Raw genomic sequence first — 19,018 nt, forward strand, 5'->3', positions numbered from 1 at the left:
ACATATGACGTTTATATGACGAAAGATAGTTTAAATTGTAATTAATTATTTGTATAAATATTTGACATTGAGATAAAAAATGGTTGTAAGATTGTATAAAGTGCTAACCAGGATATGAGAGATAATGCGAGTTTTGCGCAGTTGCTGTAATACCAAAAAAAAAAATGATAAATTAAAGCATATTGTAGAAAAAAAGGAAGTTTTGTTTCTGCTCTGACTATGTTTGTAACTATTTTAAATTTATACGTTTATTCACTTTGTATTATGTTTATAGTTATAGCTATAGTGCATCTCTGCGAGTGCTTGAGTGTTTATTATCACATAGCTATTTTATTAAATCCAATGTCGTTTATAAATCTATAATTGTAAAGGTTTCGAAAAGGATCTAAAGCAGAAGTTTCCAACGGGGGCGGTACCGCCCTGCGGTGGGCGCTGAAAAGATATATGTGGGCGTTTTTTGTTCAAGACATATTATGGGGGCGCTGAAGATCAAATGCCGCCCCCATTAGACAATATTTGCAAGAAGGCAGCGAAAATTTTAATCAATACTAAAAATCATCAAACGCATGTTTAAATCAATGGTGTATTTTTAGTATTAATTAAAATGTATTGATCAGGCGCGTACCGTGAGATAAATTCTCTTTCGCTCGCTCGCGTGTTAAGCGACGAGAGTGAGAGCGATAAGGGAGTGCGTTACATCTGTTCCGCACGCCTACTTCTTCTCACTCACTCTCGTCACTAAACACGCGAGCGAGCGAAAGGGAATGAATCTCACCGTACGCGTCTGGTCTAGATATATACTTAGATAGAATTTCGTTGTATACTTACATGTGTTAATGTAATGCTAATATTTATTTTATAAAAAAAATGTGTAATTTTATCAATTTTTATTTACATCAGATTCAACATTAAGCATTATGTTTTCTTCTATATTTTCATGTTTTCTCTTAGGAAGAAATCTTCTTAAAAGCGGGCATATTAACATTGGATCAACTTTTGAAGCATTTGTAGCTCCTGTTAGAAAACTGACTATAATTCCAACTGTAAGTCCCACGATTAAACCGCTCAGTTTATACAGCATGTAGGATAGCTTATAAAGAAAAAATACATCATCTCCTTCATTTCGATCATGTCTGTAAAATAAAAGAGATGTATTTAAATATTATCTATTTTATTTTATATTAAACGATTCCACTTACATCTGAGTAGAATTTAAAGACGATATTTCCTCTAAAGTTTTATTTTGGTAGTCGCACGTGTCTATTGGATAGACACTAGTTGATAGAAAATTGACTTTTGAAACACTAGAACCGATTGTTATCCATGCAAGGAACACCATTGAACTGAAAGCTCCTGCTATAGCTCCTTTTGAGTTTGCCCAAGGGATTAAAAGTCCAGAGCAAAAGAGGACACTGACCGGTGTTGACATAATGCTTGTTATCATGTAACTCATCTACATAAAAAAACATGCTAGATTACAAAGATATAAACAATTTGACGTAATGCAGTTTTTGATTATCTTACTGATAAGATTTTTCCCATCTTCTCAATTAAAAACACGAACAGAATTGAAGTTATTCCAACAAATAAGACTATTCCTTTCATTATTATGTGAGCATGCTTATCGTTTTTTCTGAATCTTTTAATGTAATCTTCGTATATTGTACCGGCGATTGCATTCAAACCTGTTGAAAGTGTGCTGAAATAAAATTTATAGTTTTAATATTTCATTATTAAAGACTGAATTAAAAAATAATTTAATTATATAATGCTTAAAATACCTTAAAGCAGCACTGAATACTCCAGCAATGAAAAGTCCTGGAAGAGTCGGTATGTGCCCTATTCTATCCAATACAAAATAAGGAAATATTTGATCGGCCCTGGAGACCAACTAATATAACACACAACCGTATTATTGAAATTTATGAAACCACATTAATTCAATTCGTTATATACCTTTTGTTCAATGGGATCACAGCCGTAATATGTGGTATACAAAAGTAATCCTCCGTAAACGCTCAATGTGGTCAAAAGTCCGAATCCGAGCCAATATATGAACATTACCCTAAATAAATTGATCGTAAAATAGTCAAGTACAATGTAGCATGTCATATTTAATTTATGAAAATTATACAAATGTGAATCTTGCGGAGATTTCAGAGATCTGAATCGCTGCACGTTTGCTTGTCCGAATCCTACGATCATTGACCAGTTAGAAAGCGATCCTAAAAATATTGTCCAAAAAGTGGTGCGTTGAAATGGATTGAAATCTAAACTGTAAATAAAAATAGAATAATATTAAATCTTATTAATAATATTGAGCTTGTTACATGTTATAATATATTTTCTTATATGATTGTTATTAAAAATTATTTTAAGAAAGAAAAAGTTTTATGAATTGTTTTATTAGGTAAATTTTATTAGCATAAAATATTTTTAAAAATACCTAGGCTTATGTAGAAAGCTTTTAAGTAAGTAGAAAGTAAATTAATACATATTTTAAAAACAGTATCAACGTTGCTTAAATTATTATTTTAAATGGGAATATCTACATATTAGTAAACATAATAAAATAAATAAATTTTATATTGAAAATAGATCTTTATAGTAAAAAAATTATTGTGTATTGTTATTAAATACAAAAATATATTTTTGATAGGTTACTAATTTTTATGATTATTTACTTATTATAAATGAATTAAATTTTTAGTATACTATAAATATATACATATTTATGTTGATTTGATATTATATTTGATTTGATATTCATTATAAACTCACTCAAATATATTAAGCTTTCCATCTGCGTATGCCTTATGTAATACGTTTGTTACACCTCCAACTTGATATGTTCCAATTATGATAATTAAAAAGCATGCCAGTATTGTAACTACTATTTGAAAAAAGTCTGTCCAAATAACTGCTTTAAGACCACCCTATTAATATTTATTAGAAAATGTTTCATAATATATTGCATACAATATAATAAATTTGATCTTACAATCATAGTGTAAAAGACGCAAACGCACGTTATTCCAATTGTTATTAAATGTAAATTTATTCCAGTCACTGTAAATAATATTAAAATATTTTATTTGCTATTATATAATTAAATTAATATATTTAATGCATACCTTGATTCAAACATAATGATGGTACATATATAACAGAAGGCAAAAATAATAAGTAAGTGGCATTGTAAAAAGCTGAAGTCAAAGAGCGTACGGTGCGATTGAATCTTAGTTCTAAATACTATATTAAAAATAATTAATAATACATTGATACAAAATAATTAAATAAAATATACGTACTTCATTTATACTCGTAACTTTTAATTCGAAAAATATTGGCAAAAATACATAATTGGCAATTAGACAGGCGAAGAAATGTGTCGGAACCAAAATCCAAAATGTTGCCTTTTCTGTGTAAATTTCTGAAGGCACTCCAATCAGTGTGATACCAGAAATTGAACTTATTTTAATTTAATGCTTATTAAAAATAAATTAGTTTTAATACCTGGCGATTAATGAAAATGCGACTGGAATATTATTCATAGACTTCCCACCAAGAACATAGTCATCAACAGTTTTCTGTTTGCTTCCAAAGCAACCAAAGTATATTCCAATTAATGCCGATACTAATAACATCAATACAAACACTGAATAGTCAGTCCAATCTAAGTATGCAATTGTCATTTTAAGTTATTGTTATTATATTAACAAAAATAAATGTAACGCGTGCACTTTTTGAAACATCTTGTATGAAATGAGTTATAGGATACTGCTCTCAAAATTTTATGTTGAATCATTGTTTGTCTGGTGCTTGTTTAGATTTACTTTGTTTATTGCTTGACAAATAATACTATCTCACACATATTTTGCTTCTGTTTGTAGTTGTAAGTTCATAATAAGTTAATTGTAATTTGGTTATATATTTATGGCTGTTTGACAAAAAGTTGGCGCAGCCTAGATGTTTTTAACCGATAAATTAAATTAAAATTTATATAGGAATTTTGAAATTTATATTAAAATATTTTTTCAGGCACTTTTTTTCATCAAACTTATCGACACACTTTTGTCATTTTTCGATCCTTCAAAATACGTTGATCTGTGGTTTCTCAGAAAAGATTTGTCAGACGAGAATTGGACAAAACATTGGAAATATACGATGTTTTTTAATTTTTTTTACATTCAATCTTCAGTCGTATATTTTTATTTGTTTGTTAAACTTTTGATTTGTTTATTTTTTTATGCGCATCGAGACATAGGAAAAGGTGTTTTAAATTTCATTTAAATGATATTTAAATGCTTGATAAGAATTGAGTTCCGGCGCATTTTTGCTTAAAAAGCCCTGCTTAAATAAAAAGTAAGAATATAAAAAAATGAGTAATTTTATCAATTTTTATTCACATAAGATTCTAAATTAAGCTTTATGTTTTCCTCTTTATTTTCATGTTTTCTCTCAGGAAGAAATCTTCTCAAAAGCGGACATATCAACATTGGATCAATTTCGGAAGCACTTGTAGCTCCTGTTAGAAAACTGACTAGTACTCCCACAGTAAGTCCCACAATTAAACCGGTCAGTTTATACAGCATGTAGGATAACTTATAAAGAAAAAAGACATCATCTCCTTCATTTAGATTATTTCTGTAAAATTAAAAAAAATAATAAAATATAATTTAGTTAATTTTAAAATAAACGATTCAACTTACATATGAGTAGAATTTAAAGATGACATTTCCTCCAAAGTTTTATTATGGTAATCGCATGTGTCTATTGGATAGACACTAGTAGCAAGAAAGTTGACTTTTGAAATACTAGAACCGATTGTTATCCATGTAAGGAACAACATCGAACTGATAGCTCCTGCAATAGCTCCTTTTGAGTTTGTCCATGGGATTAAAAGTCCAGAGCAAAAGAGGACACTGACTGGCGTTGACATAATACTCGTTAACATGTAACTCATCTACTTAAATAAACATAATAAAATACATAAAATAGTAATGTATGAAGGTATTTAAAAATCTTACTGATAAGATTTTTCCCATCTTCTCAATCAAAAACACGAAAAAAATAGAAGCTATGCCAATAAAAAGGACTATTCCTTTCATTATTATGTGAGCATGCTTATCGTTTTTCCTGAATCTTTTTATGTAATCTTCATACAAAGTACCAGCGATTGTGTTTAATCCTGTTGAAAGTGTGCTGAAATATAAAAATATTTAAGAACACAAAAATGCTTTCAATAAATTATTATTATCATCAAAATAAAAACCTTAAAGCCGCACTAAACACTCCAGCGATGAAAAGTCCTGGAAGAGTCGGTATGTGTCCTATTTTATCCAATACATAATACGGAAATATTTGATCGGTCCTGGATACCAACTAAAATTCCACAAAACACAATATATAAACATGTAAATAACCATTTATTTTACTAAATTATTTACTTTTTGTTCAATTGGATCACAGCCGTAGTATGTGGTGTACAAAAGTAATCCTCCATAAACGCTCAATGTCGTAAAAAGTGCGAATCCGAACCAATATGTGAACATGACTCTAAATAAATTAATAATGATATAATAAAGAACAATAAAATAAAATATTTTAAAATTATTAAGTTATACAAATGTGATTCTTGCGGTGATTTCAGAGATCTGAACCTCTGAACATACGCCTGTCCAAATCCTACGATCAATGCCCAGTTAGAGAGCGATCCTATGAATATGGTCCAAAAAGTAGTGCGTTGAAATGGATTGATGTCTAAACTGTATTAATATTAATTAATTAATAATTTAGGAATTATATATCTATAAATTAAATTGGGTTTGTGTTTGTGGGTCATATTTTATGGTTAGTGAGCTCGTTACATTATTAATGCTGTTCCCTACATGATTAATAATAAAAAAAATTAAGATTATTTTCGCGGTCGCGCGCACGTGTTGAGTTGGAGGCTCGCCATTATGCACTTGCTGGGACGACGAAAAAATTTTTTTTTTATATTTTATAATACCCGTATTTTTTAACGTTAACAATTATAAATTAAAAAACGTGTAAAAAACATCAAGTAATCAAAATACATATTAGAGCCGCCATGTCAACTTTCAATTGGCCACAACTGTACGTATTGTATTATTTATGAATTTAATTTAATATGTATTATTTGATGATTTATTTAAATGTGTATTTTTAATTTATTCTAAACTCACTCAAATATATTTAGCTTTCCGTCTTCATATGCCGTATTCAAAACGTTTGTTATACCTCCAACTTGATATGTTCCAATTATGACAATTAAAAAGCATGCTAGTATTGTAACAATTGTTTGAAAAAAATCTGTCCAAATAACTGCTTTAAGACCACCCTGTTGTTGTTAAATATAAAATATATCATAATAAGTTGTATAGAATTTTATTGTTTTATTAAAAAAAAATACTCACAAGCATAGTGTAGAAAACGCAAACGGATGTTATTCCGATAGTTATAAAATGTAAATTAATACCAGTCACTGCAAATAATAAATAAAAAATATATATAAAATAATATTTAATGCCTAATAATATATATTTTAATTACCTTGATTTAAACATATTGATGGTACGTATATAACAGATGGCAAATATATCAAATAAAATCCATTGTAAAAAGCTGAAGTCATAGAGCGAACGGTGCGATTGAATCTGAGCTCTAAATACTATTTTTTAGGTATTTAATAACATATTAAAAATAATAATATAATTTAATAGATACTTACTTCATTTATACTCGTTACTTTTAATTCGAAAAATATTGGCAAAAATACATAATTAGCAATTAGACAGGCGAAAAAATGTGTCGGAACCAAAATCCAAAATGTTGCCTTTTCGGTGTAAATTTCTGATGGCACTCCAATCAGCGTAATGCCAGAAATTGAACTGAATTAATTTAAATAATTATGAAATATAAATAAGTTATAATACCTGGCAATTAATGAAAATGCGACTGGAATTTTATTCATAGATTTCCCACCAAGAACATAGTCATCCACAGTTTTCTGTTTGCTTCCAAAGCAACCAAAGTATATTCCAATTAATGTCGATACTAATAACATCAATACAAACACTAAATAGTCTGTCCAATCTAAGTATGCAATTGCCATTTTTAGTTATTGTTATTATATTAACAAAAAAATTGTAACGCGTGCACTTTTTGAAACATCTCGTAAGAAATGAGTTATAGAACGTTGCTCCCAAATTTTTTTGTTGGATCACTGTTTGTGTGGAGCTCGTTTAGATTTATTTAATTTATGGCTTGACAAATAATACTATCTAAGACACATTTTGCTGCTGTCTGTAGCTATAATTAAAATACATTTAATAGTTGTACAAATTCATTCTGGCATGAGTATGAATGATCTTTTGTATTTATGTACGAATTATATATGAATTAGATTTTAAGTACGCTATAAATATATAAATAGTAAATATATATATATATATATATATATATATATATATATATATATATATATATATATATATATATATATATATATATATATATATATATATATATATATATATATATATATATATATATATATATATATATATATATATATATATATATATATATATATATATATATATATATATATATATATATATATATATATATATATATATATATATATATATATATATATATATATATATATATATATATATATATATATATATATATATATATATATATATATATATATATATATATATATATATATATATATATATATATATATATATATATATATATATCAATGTTATGTACTTTTTAAACATTTATTTTAAGAGTATGTCTCGAAATAAATGTGTATTTTTAATTCATTCTTATCTCACTAAAACATTATTTATAAGTTTGTTACTACTCAAACTTAATTTGTTCCAATTGTGAAAAATAAAAAGTATGCCAGTATTGTAATGGTTAAAAAAATCTGTCTATATAACTGTTTTATTAAGATCATAATTTAAAAATATTATTTATTATGTTATATGCAAATTAATAATTTTCTAGAAAAAATCTATCATGTTATTATAATGTTTATTCAATATATTTTTTTAACAAAAAATATTTTATTTGCTAATATATTATATTTAATTATATTAATACATACCTTAATTTAAACATAATGATGTTACGAATATAACCGAAGGCAAAAATAGTTAATAAGTTGCATAGTCAAAGAAGCTACATAAAAAAATACTGTATTTCAAATGAGTTTAATCAAATTTATATGATATAAGCATTAAAAAGTACTAACCTGATTTAAGCATGATTTATTTAATTTATATAATATTGGCAAATATACATAATTTGCTATTAAAAAACCCAAAATGTTGCATTTACCGTGTACATTTTTGAAGGTACTCCAATCAACATAATATTGTAAATGAAACTAAATTAAATTTAATGATTATTAAATATACTGTAAATTATTTAAAATACCTGGAATTTAAAAAAAATGCGATTTGTATTTATTCATAGATTTTTCTTCAACTCATCCACAGTTTAATCAAAATATAAGCAATTGTCATTTTCAGTTATTAATTTTTATAGTTTATATTGCAATTATCTAAATAATGATATATGCGTGTTCTTTTTAAAGCATCCTATAATAAATGATTTATATAATGTTTCTTCTCAATATTTCATATTGCATCATTTTTTTTTCTAGTGCCTGATATTTAGAATCTTATTATTAATATCTATACAATATCCCTTATAAATATATTTTTCTACTGATAATAGAAAAATATGCTTATAAGAGAAAATATTACTAATTAAAAATATATAAAAATACATCAGAGCGCAACTGACTTAACCCTTTGGGCGGTATCGCCGTACATGTACGGCGGTCGAACTTTTGCTGTTTGAGGTACCCTAAAAAGTTATATATTTACAATCATAACTAAAGAAATAATGAATAAAAAACATTATATAATAATATTCGTAATTTGATTTAACATAAATGATTTATATAAATAATTATAACAATAAATTATGTAGTACAAAATAATGGAACATAACAAATAATATTTTATATTAATTTCATAAAAAAACTGTAAGCCTCTGAATTAATAAAAAAAATACATAAAAGCCGAATAATATAAAAAAATAATCTCGCCTGCACTTTTAAAACATATTATGAAATTTAATTGAAAAAAAAAATTAAAACAAGTAAATAATTGTTTTATTGATTTTATTACGAGTAAATTTGATTTTATAAAATACACTATTAAATGTTAAATTGTAAAACATAAATATACGACAGTCTTTTTATTAAAATTATAACATTTAGCCATTGCTAAATATTTACATATATTTTTTGATCTACATTGATCATCAATTCTTTCATTTCTTTCTCAGCAAATTCATATTTCGGCAAAAATCTTCTCAGTGGTGGTGATATCAAAACAGGATTTATTTTAGAAGGATCTGTTCGTCCAGTAATAAGACTCACTATAGTTCCAACGGTTATGCCAACAATCAGTCCAAGTAATTTGTAAAGCATGTATGATAATCTGAATAAAAAGAATACTTCATCCGGTTCATTGAATTCGTTACTGAAAAAAATATATTTTTATTACACCTACATAATAAATTTAATGTAAATAAATAAATAAATATTTTTATACTCTATTTGCGTTAACACAGTCAGTTCAAGAGCTATCCATTTTATAATTATATAATTTAGAAAGTGTTAATAAATTTACTTTTTATAATTATAATATTTTTTGGATACACTAGCTTTTAAATGTTTAAGTGCTTTATACAATATTAGATACGAGTTTGGCAGTCTTTGTATTGTTATACATACTTTACTAAAATATATAAAAGTAATATAAAACTTACTTTATTGTCGAATTGAAAGCGAAAGTTTCCGTCATTGTTGCGTTCGTGTAATCGCAGGTATCTACAGGATATATTTTACTGGATACAAAATTGACTTTCGAAAGACTCGATCCTATGGCTATCCAGCCAAGTACTAGGGATGCGCTAAGAGCTCCTGCTATTGCACCTTTAGGATTTGCCCAAGGGATTAGCATTCCAAGACAAAATAGGACGCTCACCGGTGCGGAAGTAACACTTGTGATAATAAACGATGCCTAAAAATATAAATGTTAATAAAAAACACAATTTGAGTATTCAATATTGTTGTATGTATACAAACCGATAAAATTTTTCCCATTCTTTCAATTAAAAATACGAATAAAATCGAAAAAATTCCAACGACCAAAACAATGCATTTCATGATTATGTGTGCTCTTTTTTCTTCAGCTTCAGTTTTTTTAATATAATCCTCGTATATTGTACCAGCTATTGTGTTCAGACCAGTTGAGAGTGAGCTTTAAAGAATATTAAATAAATAAAAATAATAAAATTGGTTATTGATGTAAACTTTTATATAATTATTTTTATCATCATAGAAAAGCTAATTAAACCTGAGAGCAGCGCTAAATACACCAGCGATAAAAAACCCAGGAAGCGTCGGCACGTATCCAACTTTATCTAAAACGTAAAATGGAAATATTTGATCTGCTCGTTTGACTACCTAAAATTATAAACAAATAGTTATTAATTTGTGGGATACACTTTAAACATGAATTTATTTACATTTTGTTCTATAGGATCGCATCCGTAATAAGTGACGTAAATTAGCAATCCTCCATATACGCTAATTGTAGTGAAGAAAGAAACTCCTATCCAATACATCAACATTACTCTAAATTAAAAAAATAAATTAAAGCTCTTAGAAATTAAAAAAATATTATTTGGTTGCTAGGAAAATGATTAAATATTTTTTTATTATCATTTTCTAGTTTAATATTTGATATGTGTTATGTTTACATTCAATTCAGTTGTATTATTATTTTGCTACTAAATAAAGATGAAAAATATTTTTGAGCGCGTTAAAAATCGTAAACTGAACAATGCTTCTGATGCAAGTGAAATGATTTTTAATTTAAATTTTGTAGATCATAACTACTTTTCTAGCAACCTTGTATCATATTATTGTCATTACATGTTAGTGTCTTGAGGCGATTTCAACGATTTGAACCTTTGCACGTTTGCTTGTCCTGTTCCAATCGATAAAGACCATGTAAAAAAAGCACCCAGGAAAACGGTCAAAAATGAAGTACGTTTAAATGGATTTGGATCCATGCTGTAATTAAAAACCAATTTAATTATAATCTTAAAACATATTTAAACAAACTGCTATTAAAAATCATACTCAAAAACATTTAACTTCCCATCTTCGTAAGCTGTGCTCAATACATTAGTTAAACCTCCGGCTTCCTTCGTTCCGATTATCACAATCATGAAACAGGCTAAAACTGTTACGATTGTTTGAAAGCAATCAGTCCAAACAACAGCTTTTAAACCACCCTGTATTTTTACATTTCAATTATTTTTGTATTTTAATTAAAATATACATGTTTTAAACTCACGAGCATTGTGTAGAAAACGCAGACGCAAGTTATTCCGACGGTTATTATATGCAAGTTAATACCTGTCACTATATTATAAAAATATTAAACAATAATAATATAAAAATATATCACTGATTATACCTTGACTTAGACAAAGCGATGGTACGTATATAATAGTTGGTAAAAATAGTAAATATGAGGCGTTAAAAAACGCTGAGGTCAATCGACGTACAGATTTATTGAATCGTAACTCTAGGTACTGAAAAAATGTTTATTTAATAATTTAAACTTATTAATTTACACTATTTTTTGTGACTTAATTACCTCATATACACTGGTTATTTTTAACTCTAAAAATATCGGCAAAAACAACCAATTTCCTATGATGCATGAGAAAAAATGTGCAAAAACAGTCGCTAGAAAAGTTGGTCCTGCTGTATATACTTCAGAGGGTACTCCTATCAACGTGGTACCAGAAACGGTACTTGATTTAATTAATAAAAATATTAGTGAGCACCGTTATATTATTAAATAATTATTAATTAATTGTATACCTGGCGATTAAAGAAAAAGCAATAGGAATCGATTTCATATTTTTTCCACCCAATAAGTATTCCTTAACTGTATTTTGTTTACTTCCAAAACATCCAAAATATACACCGATCGATGCAGAAATCACCAACATCATTATAAACACACTATAGTCCGTCCAGTTAAAGTACACTATTTCCATATTTAATTATTTATGTTTTAGAGATGTATCATTTAAAATGCACAGAAACGTGCAGTTAGGAAGGTCAAAAAGAAACTGCAGATTCTTATATTTTTCTTTGAGTTTCAGCATAGTACATGTTTACATTATTGTGATTTACAATATACAAACATTATAATCACCACCAACGTTAAGATTTTTGTTTTGTCATGCTTATGGTTATATTTTATATTAGACATAATTTTAGTGACTCTAATTTAACATATTTTTTTAAAATTAAATTATGTATAAAGACAGTTACAGACATTACCTAACGACTTCAGCAAAAACGCCATATAATTTTTATAGCATATATGAAAAAACATATTTGCTAGTCTTTAGTATAATTTAAAGACACACTGTAATATGGTTCTAGTACACTAACCCCCCGGACTTTATTTTTATACCATAAATATAGTGTGAAAACCATAAAAATTATGGTAAAATGGAATATTAAAAAATGGTTAAATTAATATATATTATACATACTTGATTTTATTTTATTAGTGATCTGTCCATATTCATGCAACGAAAAGAAAATACATATCTTAAATGAAATTCATTGTGAAAATTTAAAGTTAAAAAACTTACAGTGCGATTGAAACTAGGTTTTTGAGGCTGAAAGAGTTTGATTTTTCTGTTAAAATAAACTCTGAAAAAGCAAGTAATAGTTTATTTTTATTATATTTTTAAAATAACAATAATCTAATTTTAAGTTATTTTTATTTTAAATTTTATAAATATAATCACTAGTGCATTTTTTGAATCACCTTGAAAGAAATAATTTATAGAATGCTGAGCTTAAAAAATGATGTTGGATCATTGTTTGTTTGGTGCTTAGATTAAAATTATTTTTGCTCCACAAACATTACTATCTTTTCGCATTTTACTTCTAATTATAGTTATGAATAAAATACATGTAATAGTTGACCCAATTGAAAATTAGTAAAAAGACAAGTTTTAATAATCTGTTATTTTACAACTATATATTTTTGAAAGCACACAAATATATGTTTTACGCTTGTCAAATGACAGTTTAAAACAGCATATAATTTTACTAACACCCGTAAGTAAAATTATATTTTCACTAGTAGAAATATATCTACCGGTAAAAATGTATTCAGATATGATTTTACTGAAATGCAAGTGAAAGTTTGATAGGATTTAATTTAAGGGAAATTATAACAAGTCATTAAATACATTATTTATTTTATTATATGTTATATAAATTTTATAAAATAAAATTTTAAATAACAAATAGTAAAACATATATATTCAATAGCCCATTTATTACCATTAGCGTATACTTTTACTAAATATCTACATACAATTTCTCCTCTATATTGCTCATCAATTCTTTCATTTCTTTCTCAGCACCTTCATATTTTGGCAAAAATCTCCTCAGTGGCGGTGATATTAAGCCAGGATTTATTTTGGAAGGATCTGTTGGTCCAGTAATGAGACTCACTATAGTGCCAATAAGTACGCCGACAATAAGTCCAAGTAATTTGTAAAGCATGTATGATAATCTGTATAAAAAAAATACTTCATCCGGTTCATTGAATTCGTTTCTGAAAAAAACTTTTAATTAGACCCACATATTAAATTTAATGTAAATAAATATATTATTATTTTTTATAAATAAATTGTCACGATATCGTGAAAATATTTTTATAAAAAAATAAATAAAATATTTAAATAATATATACTATACTCTATTTGCGTTAACACAGTCAGTTCAAGAGCTATCTATTTCATCATTATATAATTTAGAAAGAGATAAAAAATACTTTTTATTAGATTGGTATATATTTTAAATAATTATTTTTTATAAATAAGCTGCCACGATATAGATATTGTTATGCTCAATGAAAATTTTTATAAAAAACATTTTAAACCGCGCAGCGAGAAATTATATATAAATATAATTCTAGCTGATTTGGATTTCTTTTTGGAAGAACGTTTTGTTTGATACTTTTGCAGCTTTTAATATTTTTATGTTAATATTAAGCCATTACTTTTGGATACACTTGCTTTAAATGTTTGATGCAATATTAGTGTATGTATTTTAATATTAATTTAAATAAAAGTAATATAAAACTTACTCTATTGTTGAATTGAAAGCGGAGGTTTCCACCATTGTTACGTTCGTGTAATCGCAGGTATCTACAGGATAAATTTTACTGGATACAAAATTGACTTTCGAAAGACTCGCTCCTATGGCTATCCATCCGAGTATTACAGATGCGCTGAGAGCTCCTGCTATTGCACCTTTAGGATTTGCCCAAGGGATTAGCATTCCGAGAGAAAATATAACGCTCACCGGCGTGGAAGTAACGCTTGTGATAATAAAATATGTCTAAAAATAGAAAAAATAAAAATAATTATTTTAAAATATAAGACTATTTGATGTTTACGAACCGATAAAATTTTCCCCATTCTTTTAATTAAAAATACGCACAAAATCGACAAAACTCCAACTGCCAACACAATGCATTTCATGATTATATGTGCTCGTTTTTCTTCGGTTCCTGTCGTTTTAATATAATCTTCATATATTGTACCAGCGATTGTGTTAAGGCCAGTTGAGAGCGAGCTGTAATAAATAATATGTGATAAGTTTATTTTAAAAACAGTGTATTTTCATGAATCGTTGTAGCACACATCATTTTGTGCTCCTTGCATTTACAAGAAATAACTTAAATCCAACTGAACGACTTAAATCCCTATGGTGGTTGAGAGATGATCCGAAGCTTAAAGACTGCTATCAGCAATAACATGTAAACCGAAAATAATAAACAGACTAATACAAACATATCTGACTCTTTCTTTAATGATGACGTTGGATTAGCCAATTTCCGCCAAAGTAGCAAAATAGACAATTAAAATAATTAAGTATCTGGCTGCAGTAGTACTTCGGAATCAAATGATTTACAATATATGCGAATCAATGTTTTGAAAATGCAATTTGCAGAATTTTAAACAAAAACTTGTCAACTTGAGATCCTTAAGAAAAAATCATTTAAAGAATAAATATGATTGCCACTATAAAAAATAAATGTGAAGTGCTTGAAACCGATTAAAAGATACTTTTAGAATCTTGAAATATGTAGGAATCAGAGGCGGGTGGTGAGATACTCTTCTCTCTCATTCACTCTCGTGACATAACACGCGAGCGATCAAGAGAGAAAGTATGTCACCTCCCGCGCCTAGTAGAAATAGCTTTACTTGCATTATTTTCCTCTACTTATTTATGTGAGACATTATTCCCGACATTAAATATTATTAAAACCAATAAAAAAACTGACTGACGGATGAAGCTACTAGTAGCCCTTGCTTGGGTTTGAAGTGGGCGAAAAACCAATCCTTAATTAAAGATTTAGTAAATTCAATTCAGCAACGACAGTCATTAATGTTAGGAAATATTTGTTTTTGATTTTTTAATAAATAAACATAATACAAATTTAACGATCAAAATTTAAATCTACATGGGGTCAATATAAAAATCAAATTTTGGTCAGAATTTTATTAGCAGCCTATTTATAATTTTTTTATTTAAGGTTGGAATAGATATCAAATGGTCCGAATAAAAATTGCATACAGTCAGAATAAAAAAGAACGACTAGAATTTATGTGTAGGACGAACATGTGATTTAATTTTTTTTAATAACATTTATAAATATAAATAGGCAATAAATTATTTATTTTAAAAATATCTTATGAAATATTTCACTCGCACCAAAACTGTTTGACAGATAAGTTGTATGAGCGTTGGTCAGAAAATTAAGCAACCAATGAATACATCTCAACGAAACTGCAACATATCTATTTAAAACGACGAACGAAGCGGGAATAACGACAGAGCGGTGGCGGAGAGCCCGCAACCAAACAAGTTGGCTATAAAACACCTTGATATTAATAATGAATTGCTAAAATGCGAATGATAGATCGATCAGTTGTATGAATCTTAAGCGTTACAGCAATAACAACACTAGCAACTGAAAAAAATGATTCTGACTATCTCTTAAAATAATCCTTATTATTTAATATGAATTCTGAACAGCCATTTTAAAATGTATGCGTTAAATATAAATTCTGACCAATTATTATAAATTTATTATGGCAGCTTATATTCGGACCTTTTAATATAAATTATGACCCATATAATATAACATCTAACCACAATCGTATTAAAATTCTGATCTGAAATATACGAGCCATTTACTACTAGGGCTCTAAATATTCAAAATTATGGATACGTCTTAATGGTAACACTGCTAGATTTTCAGAATTTTGACACATCGAGCTCAAAAGATTGGCCATCACTGATCTAGGCTTTCCTAATTAATGAACTGTGTTTGATATTATCACGCTAACTAAACATAAATCGTCTTCATTGAGACCCATGAAAGATTTTATTCATATGTACAGACTATAAAATACAAATAATGTATGCTACCATAAGTCATTATGATTGACCACCCCTAAAATCATGGTAAAAAAATGCTTATACAAAAAAGGCGATTCTCTGGTTACACCCAATTCTTAAAAATAAACCATAATATGATTTGTCAATGCTACTGGTTATCAAACATAAAAACGCTTTTCAGGAAAAATAATAGCTCTTTGCTTCAAAACCTGCATCGATTTGCAAAGGGATCGATTTGCAAAGCGTTACAATAATACAAATTGAAAAATTAGTATCTATCGTTAACTGCTAGTTAGAACTTTAACTTTTTCAAAGTTATAAAACTTGTTTTTTATGTGTGATATAATATTTATCTATCGATTCTGTCTATTTTAAAACAATAATTTAATAATAATTTTATATATATATATATATTTCTGAATAATTTATTGGTAAAGGAATGTAAGAAAATAATATTGTTGTATTTTTTAATAGTACGTTAGCGTAACATTTAAATGTAATTTGCGTCATTTTAATAAAAAATCTTTGAAAAAATATTTCTATATTGGGTGCAAACTCATTAAAATCCACATAGTAAAAATAGTATTTTATATATTAAACATTTAGATACTCCTAATATAAACAAATATAAAATACTAAACCTGAGAGCAGCGCTAAATACACCAGCGATGAAAAATCCAGGAAGCATTGGTACATATCCAACTTTATCTAAAACGTAAAATGGATATATTTGATCTGCTTGTTTCACCATCTAAAATTGTAACAATTAAGTCAATAATTTATATTATACACTTTTAAAATGAATATATCTACATTTTGTTCTATAGGATCGCATCCGTAATAAGTGACGTAAATGAGCAATCCTCCATATACACTAATTGTAGTGAAGAAAGAGACTCCTATCCAATATATGAACATTACTCTAAAATTAAAAAAAAATATTTCCATCCCTCAGAATTAAAAAAAATATTATTTGCTTGCTAGAAAATCATTTTGGTTTAATTTTTACATATAATCTTTTTAATTATTTTTGGCTTTAATTTTGTTATTAAATACAATACTGCATTAAAAATGTGTTTAAATTATAGCTATAAACCATAATATTTTTTTAAGTAATGTTATATAAAATTATAATAATTACAAGTTAGTGTCTTGAGGTGATTTCAACGATTTGAACCTTTGCACGTTTGCTTGTCCTGTGCCAATTGTAAAAGACCATGTGAATAAAGCGCCTAGAAAAACGGTCCAAAATGAAGAACGTTTAAAAGGATTTGGATCCATGCTGTGTAAAAATAGCAATTTAATTATATTCTCAAAACATATTTAAACAAATTGTTAATAAAAAAACATACTCAAAAACATTTAATTTCCCATCTTCGTAGGCTGTGCTCAATACATTAGTTAAACCTCCAGCTTCTCTCGTTCCGATTATCACAATCATAAAACATGCAATAACTGATACGATTGTTTGAAAACAGTCGGTCCAGACAACAGCTTTTAAACCACCCTGTATTTTAAAATTAGAATTATTTTTTATTTTATTTAAAATATAAATATTTTAAACTCACGAGCATTGTGTAGAAAACGCATACGCAAGTTACTCCGATGGTTATTATGTGTAAGTTTATACCTGTCACTATATTATAAAAATATTAAACAATAATAATATATAAATATAATATTGATTATACCTTGACTTAGACATAGCGATGGTACGTATATAAAAGTGGGTAAAAATAGTAAATATGATGCGTTAAAAAACGCTGAAGTCAATCGGCGTACTGATTTATTGAATCGCAACTCTAGGTACTGAAAAAATATTTATTTAATAATTTAAGCACAATTTATTTTTGTGACTTAATTACCTCATATACGCTGGTTATTTTTAACTCTAAAAATATCGGCAAAAACCACCAATTTCCTATGATGCATGAAAAGAAATGCGCTAAAACAGAAACCAGAAAAGTCGGTCCTGCTGTATACACTTCAGAAGGTACTCCTATTAATGTAGTACCAGAAACGGTACTTGATTATTTTATAAATAAAAATAGTATTATTAGGCAAAATTAAAAAATATATTTTGAGTTAATTACTTACCTTGAGATTAAGGAAAGAGCAATAGGAATTGATTGCATTGCTTTTCCACCCAATATGTATTCTTTAACGGTATTCTGTTTGTTTCCGAAACATCCAAAATATACACCGATTAATGCAGATAACACTAACATCATTAAAAATACACAATAGTCTGTCCAATTAAAGTGAATTACTTCCATTTTGAAATATTTATATTAAAAAAATGTGTTATACAATTTAAAATATAAAGAAACGTACAGTTAGGAAGGTCAAAAATAAAATACTGCAGAC

The 19,018-nt window shown here is 27.1% G+C and overlaps 4 protein-coding genes across 4 annotated transcripts; all 4 read right to left on the reverse strand.

The window, feature by feature from the left end:
* Positions 1–870: 870 nt before the first annotated feature.
* Positions 871–3,767, reverse strand: LOC148231271 (sodium-coupled monocarboxylate transporter 1-like). Its single transcript, XM_088194833.1, has 11 exons — positions 3,517–3,767; positions 3,312–3,471; positions 3,135–3,252; positions 3,002–3,069; positions 2,782–2,936; positions 2,135–2,275; positions 1,957–2,065; positions 1,782–1,891; positions 1,525–1,699; positions 1,200–1,453; positions 871–1,133 (listed from the first exon to the last, which is right to left on the reverse strand). The coding sequence occupies exons 1-11, from the start codon at positions 3,693–3,695 to the stop codon at positions 881–883; spliced, it is 1,722 nt and encodes a 573-aa protein (XP_088050959.1). The 5' UTR covers positions 3,696–3,767; the 3' UTR covers positions 871–880.
* A 627-nt stretch (positions 3,768–4,394) lies between these two features.
* Positions 4,395–7,226, reverse strand: LOC148231272 (sodium-coupled monocarboxylate transporter 1-like). Its single transcript, XM_088195917.1, has 11 exons — positions 6,960–7,226; positions 6,755–6,914; positions 6,577–6,694; positions 6,441–6,508; positions 6,210–6,364; positions 5,628–5,768; positions 5,451–5,559; positions 5,276–5,385; positions 5,031–5,205; positions 4,713–4,966; positions 4,395–4,647 (listed from the first exon to the last, which is right to left on the reverse strand). The coding sequence occupies exons 1-11, from the start codon at positions 7,136–7,138 to the stop codon at positions 4,395–4,397; spliced, it is 1,722 nt and encodes a 573-aa protein (XP_088052043.1). The 5' UTR covers positions 7,139–7,226.
* Positions 7,227–9,224: 1,998 nt separating this feature from the next.
* On the reverse strand, positions 9,225–12,281 carry LOC148231273 (sodium-coupled monocarboxylate transporter 1-like). Its single transcript, XM_088194922.1, has 11 exons — positions 12,026–12,281; positions 11,796–11,955; positions 11,613–11,730; positions 11,490–11,557; positions 11,273–11,427; positions 11,063–11,203; positions 10,654–10,762; positions 10,482–10,591; positions 10,211–10,385; positions 9,892–10,145; positions 9,225–9,602 (listed from the first exon to the last, which is right to left on the reverse strand). Exons 1-11 carry the CDS (start codon positions 12,202–12,204, stop codon positions 9,344–9,346), a joined length of 1,728 nt encoding a protein of 575 aa, XP_088051048.1. The 5' UTR covers positions 12,205–12,281; the 3' UTR covers positions 9,225–9,343.
* A 1,237-nt stretch (positions 12,282–13,518) lies between these two features.
* On the reverse strand, positions 13,519–18,959 carry LOC148231274 (sodium-coupled monocarboxylate transporter 2-like). Its single transcript, XM_088195157.1, has 10 exons — positions 18,517–18,959; positions 18,343–18,460; positions 18,220–18,287; positions 18,004–18,158; positions 17,793–17,933; positions 17,465–17,573; positions 17,293–17,402; positions 14,644–14,818; positions 14,328–14,581; positions 13,519–13,793 (listed from the first exon to the last, which is right to left on the reverse strand). The coding sequence occupies exons 3-10, from the start codon at positions 18,223–18,225 to the stop codon at positions 13,535–13,537; spliced, it is 1,209 nt and encodes a 402-aa protein (XP_088051283.1). The 5' UTR covers positions 18,226–18,287; positions 18,343–18,460; positions 18,517–18,959; the 3' UTR covers positions 13,519–13,534.
* Between the last annotated feature and the right edge of the window lie 59 nt (positions 18,960–19,018).

This window comes from Plectrocnemia conspersa, unplaced genomic scaffold (assembly GCF_051122295.1).
Source record: "Plectrocnemia conspersa isolate PC_06_02 unplaced genomic scaffold, ASM5112229v1 ptg000010l, whole genome shotgun sequence".
Classification (NCBI taxonomy): domain Eukaryota; kingdom Metazoa; phylum Arthropoda; class Insecta; order Trichoptera; family Polycentropodidae; genus Plectrocnemia; species Plectrocnemia conspersa.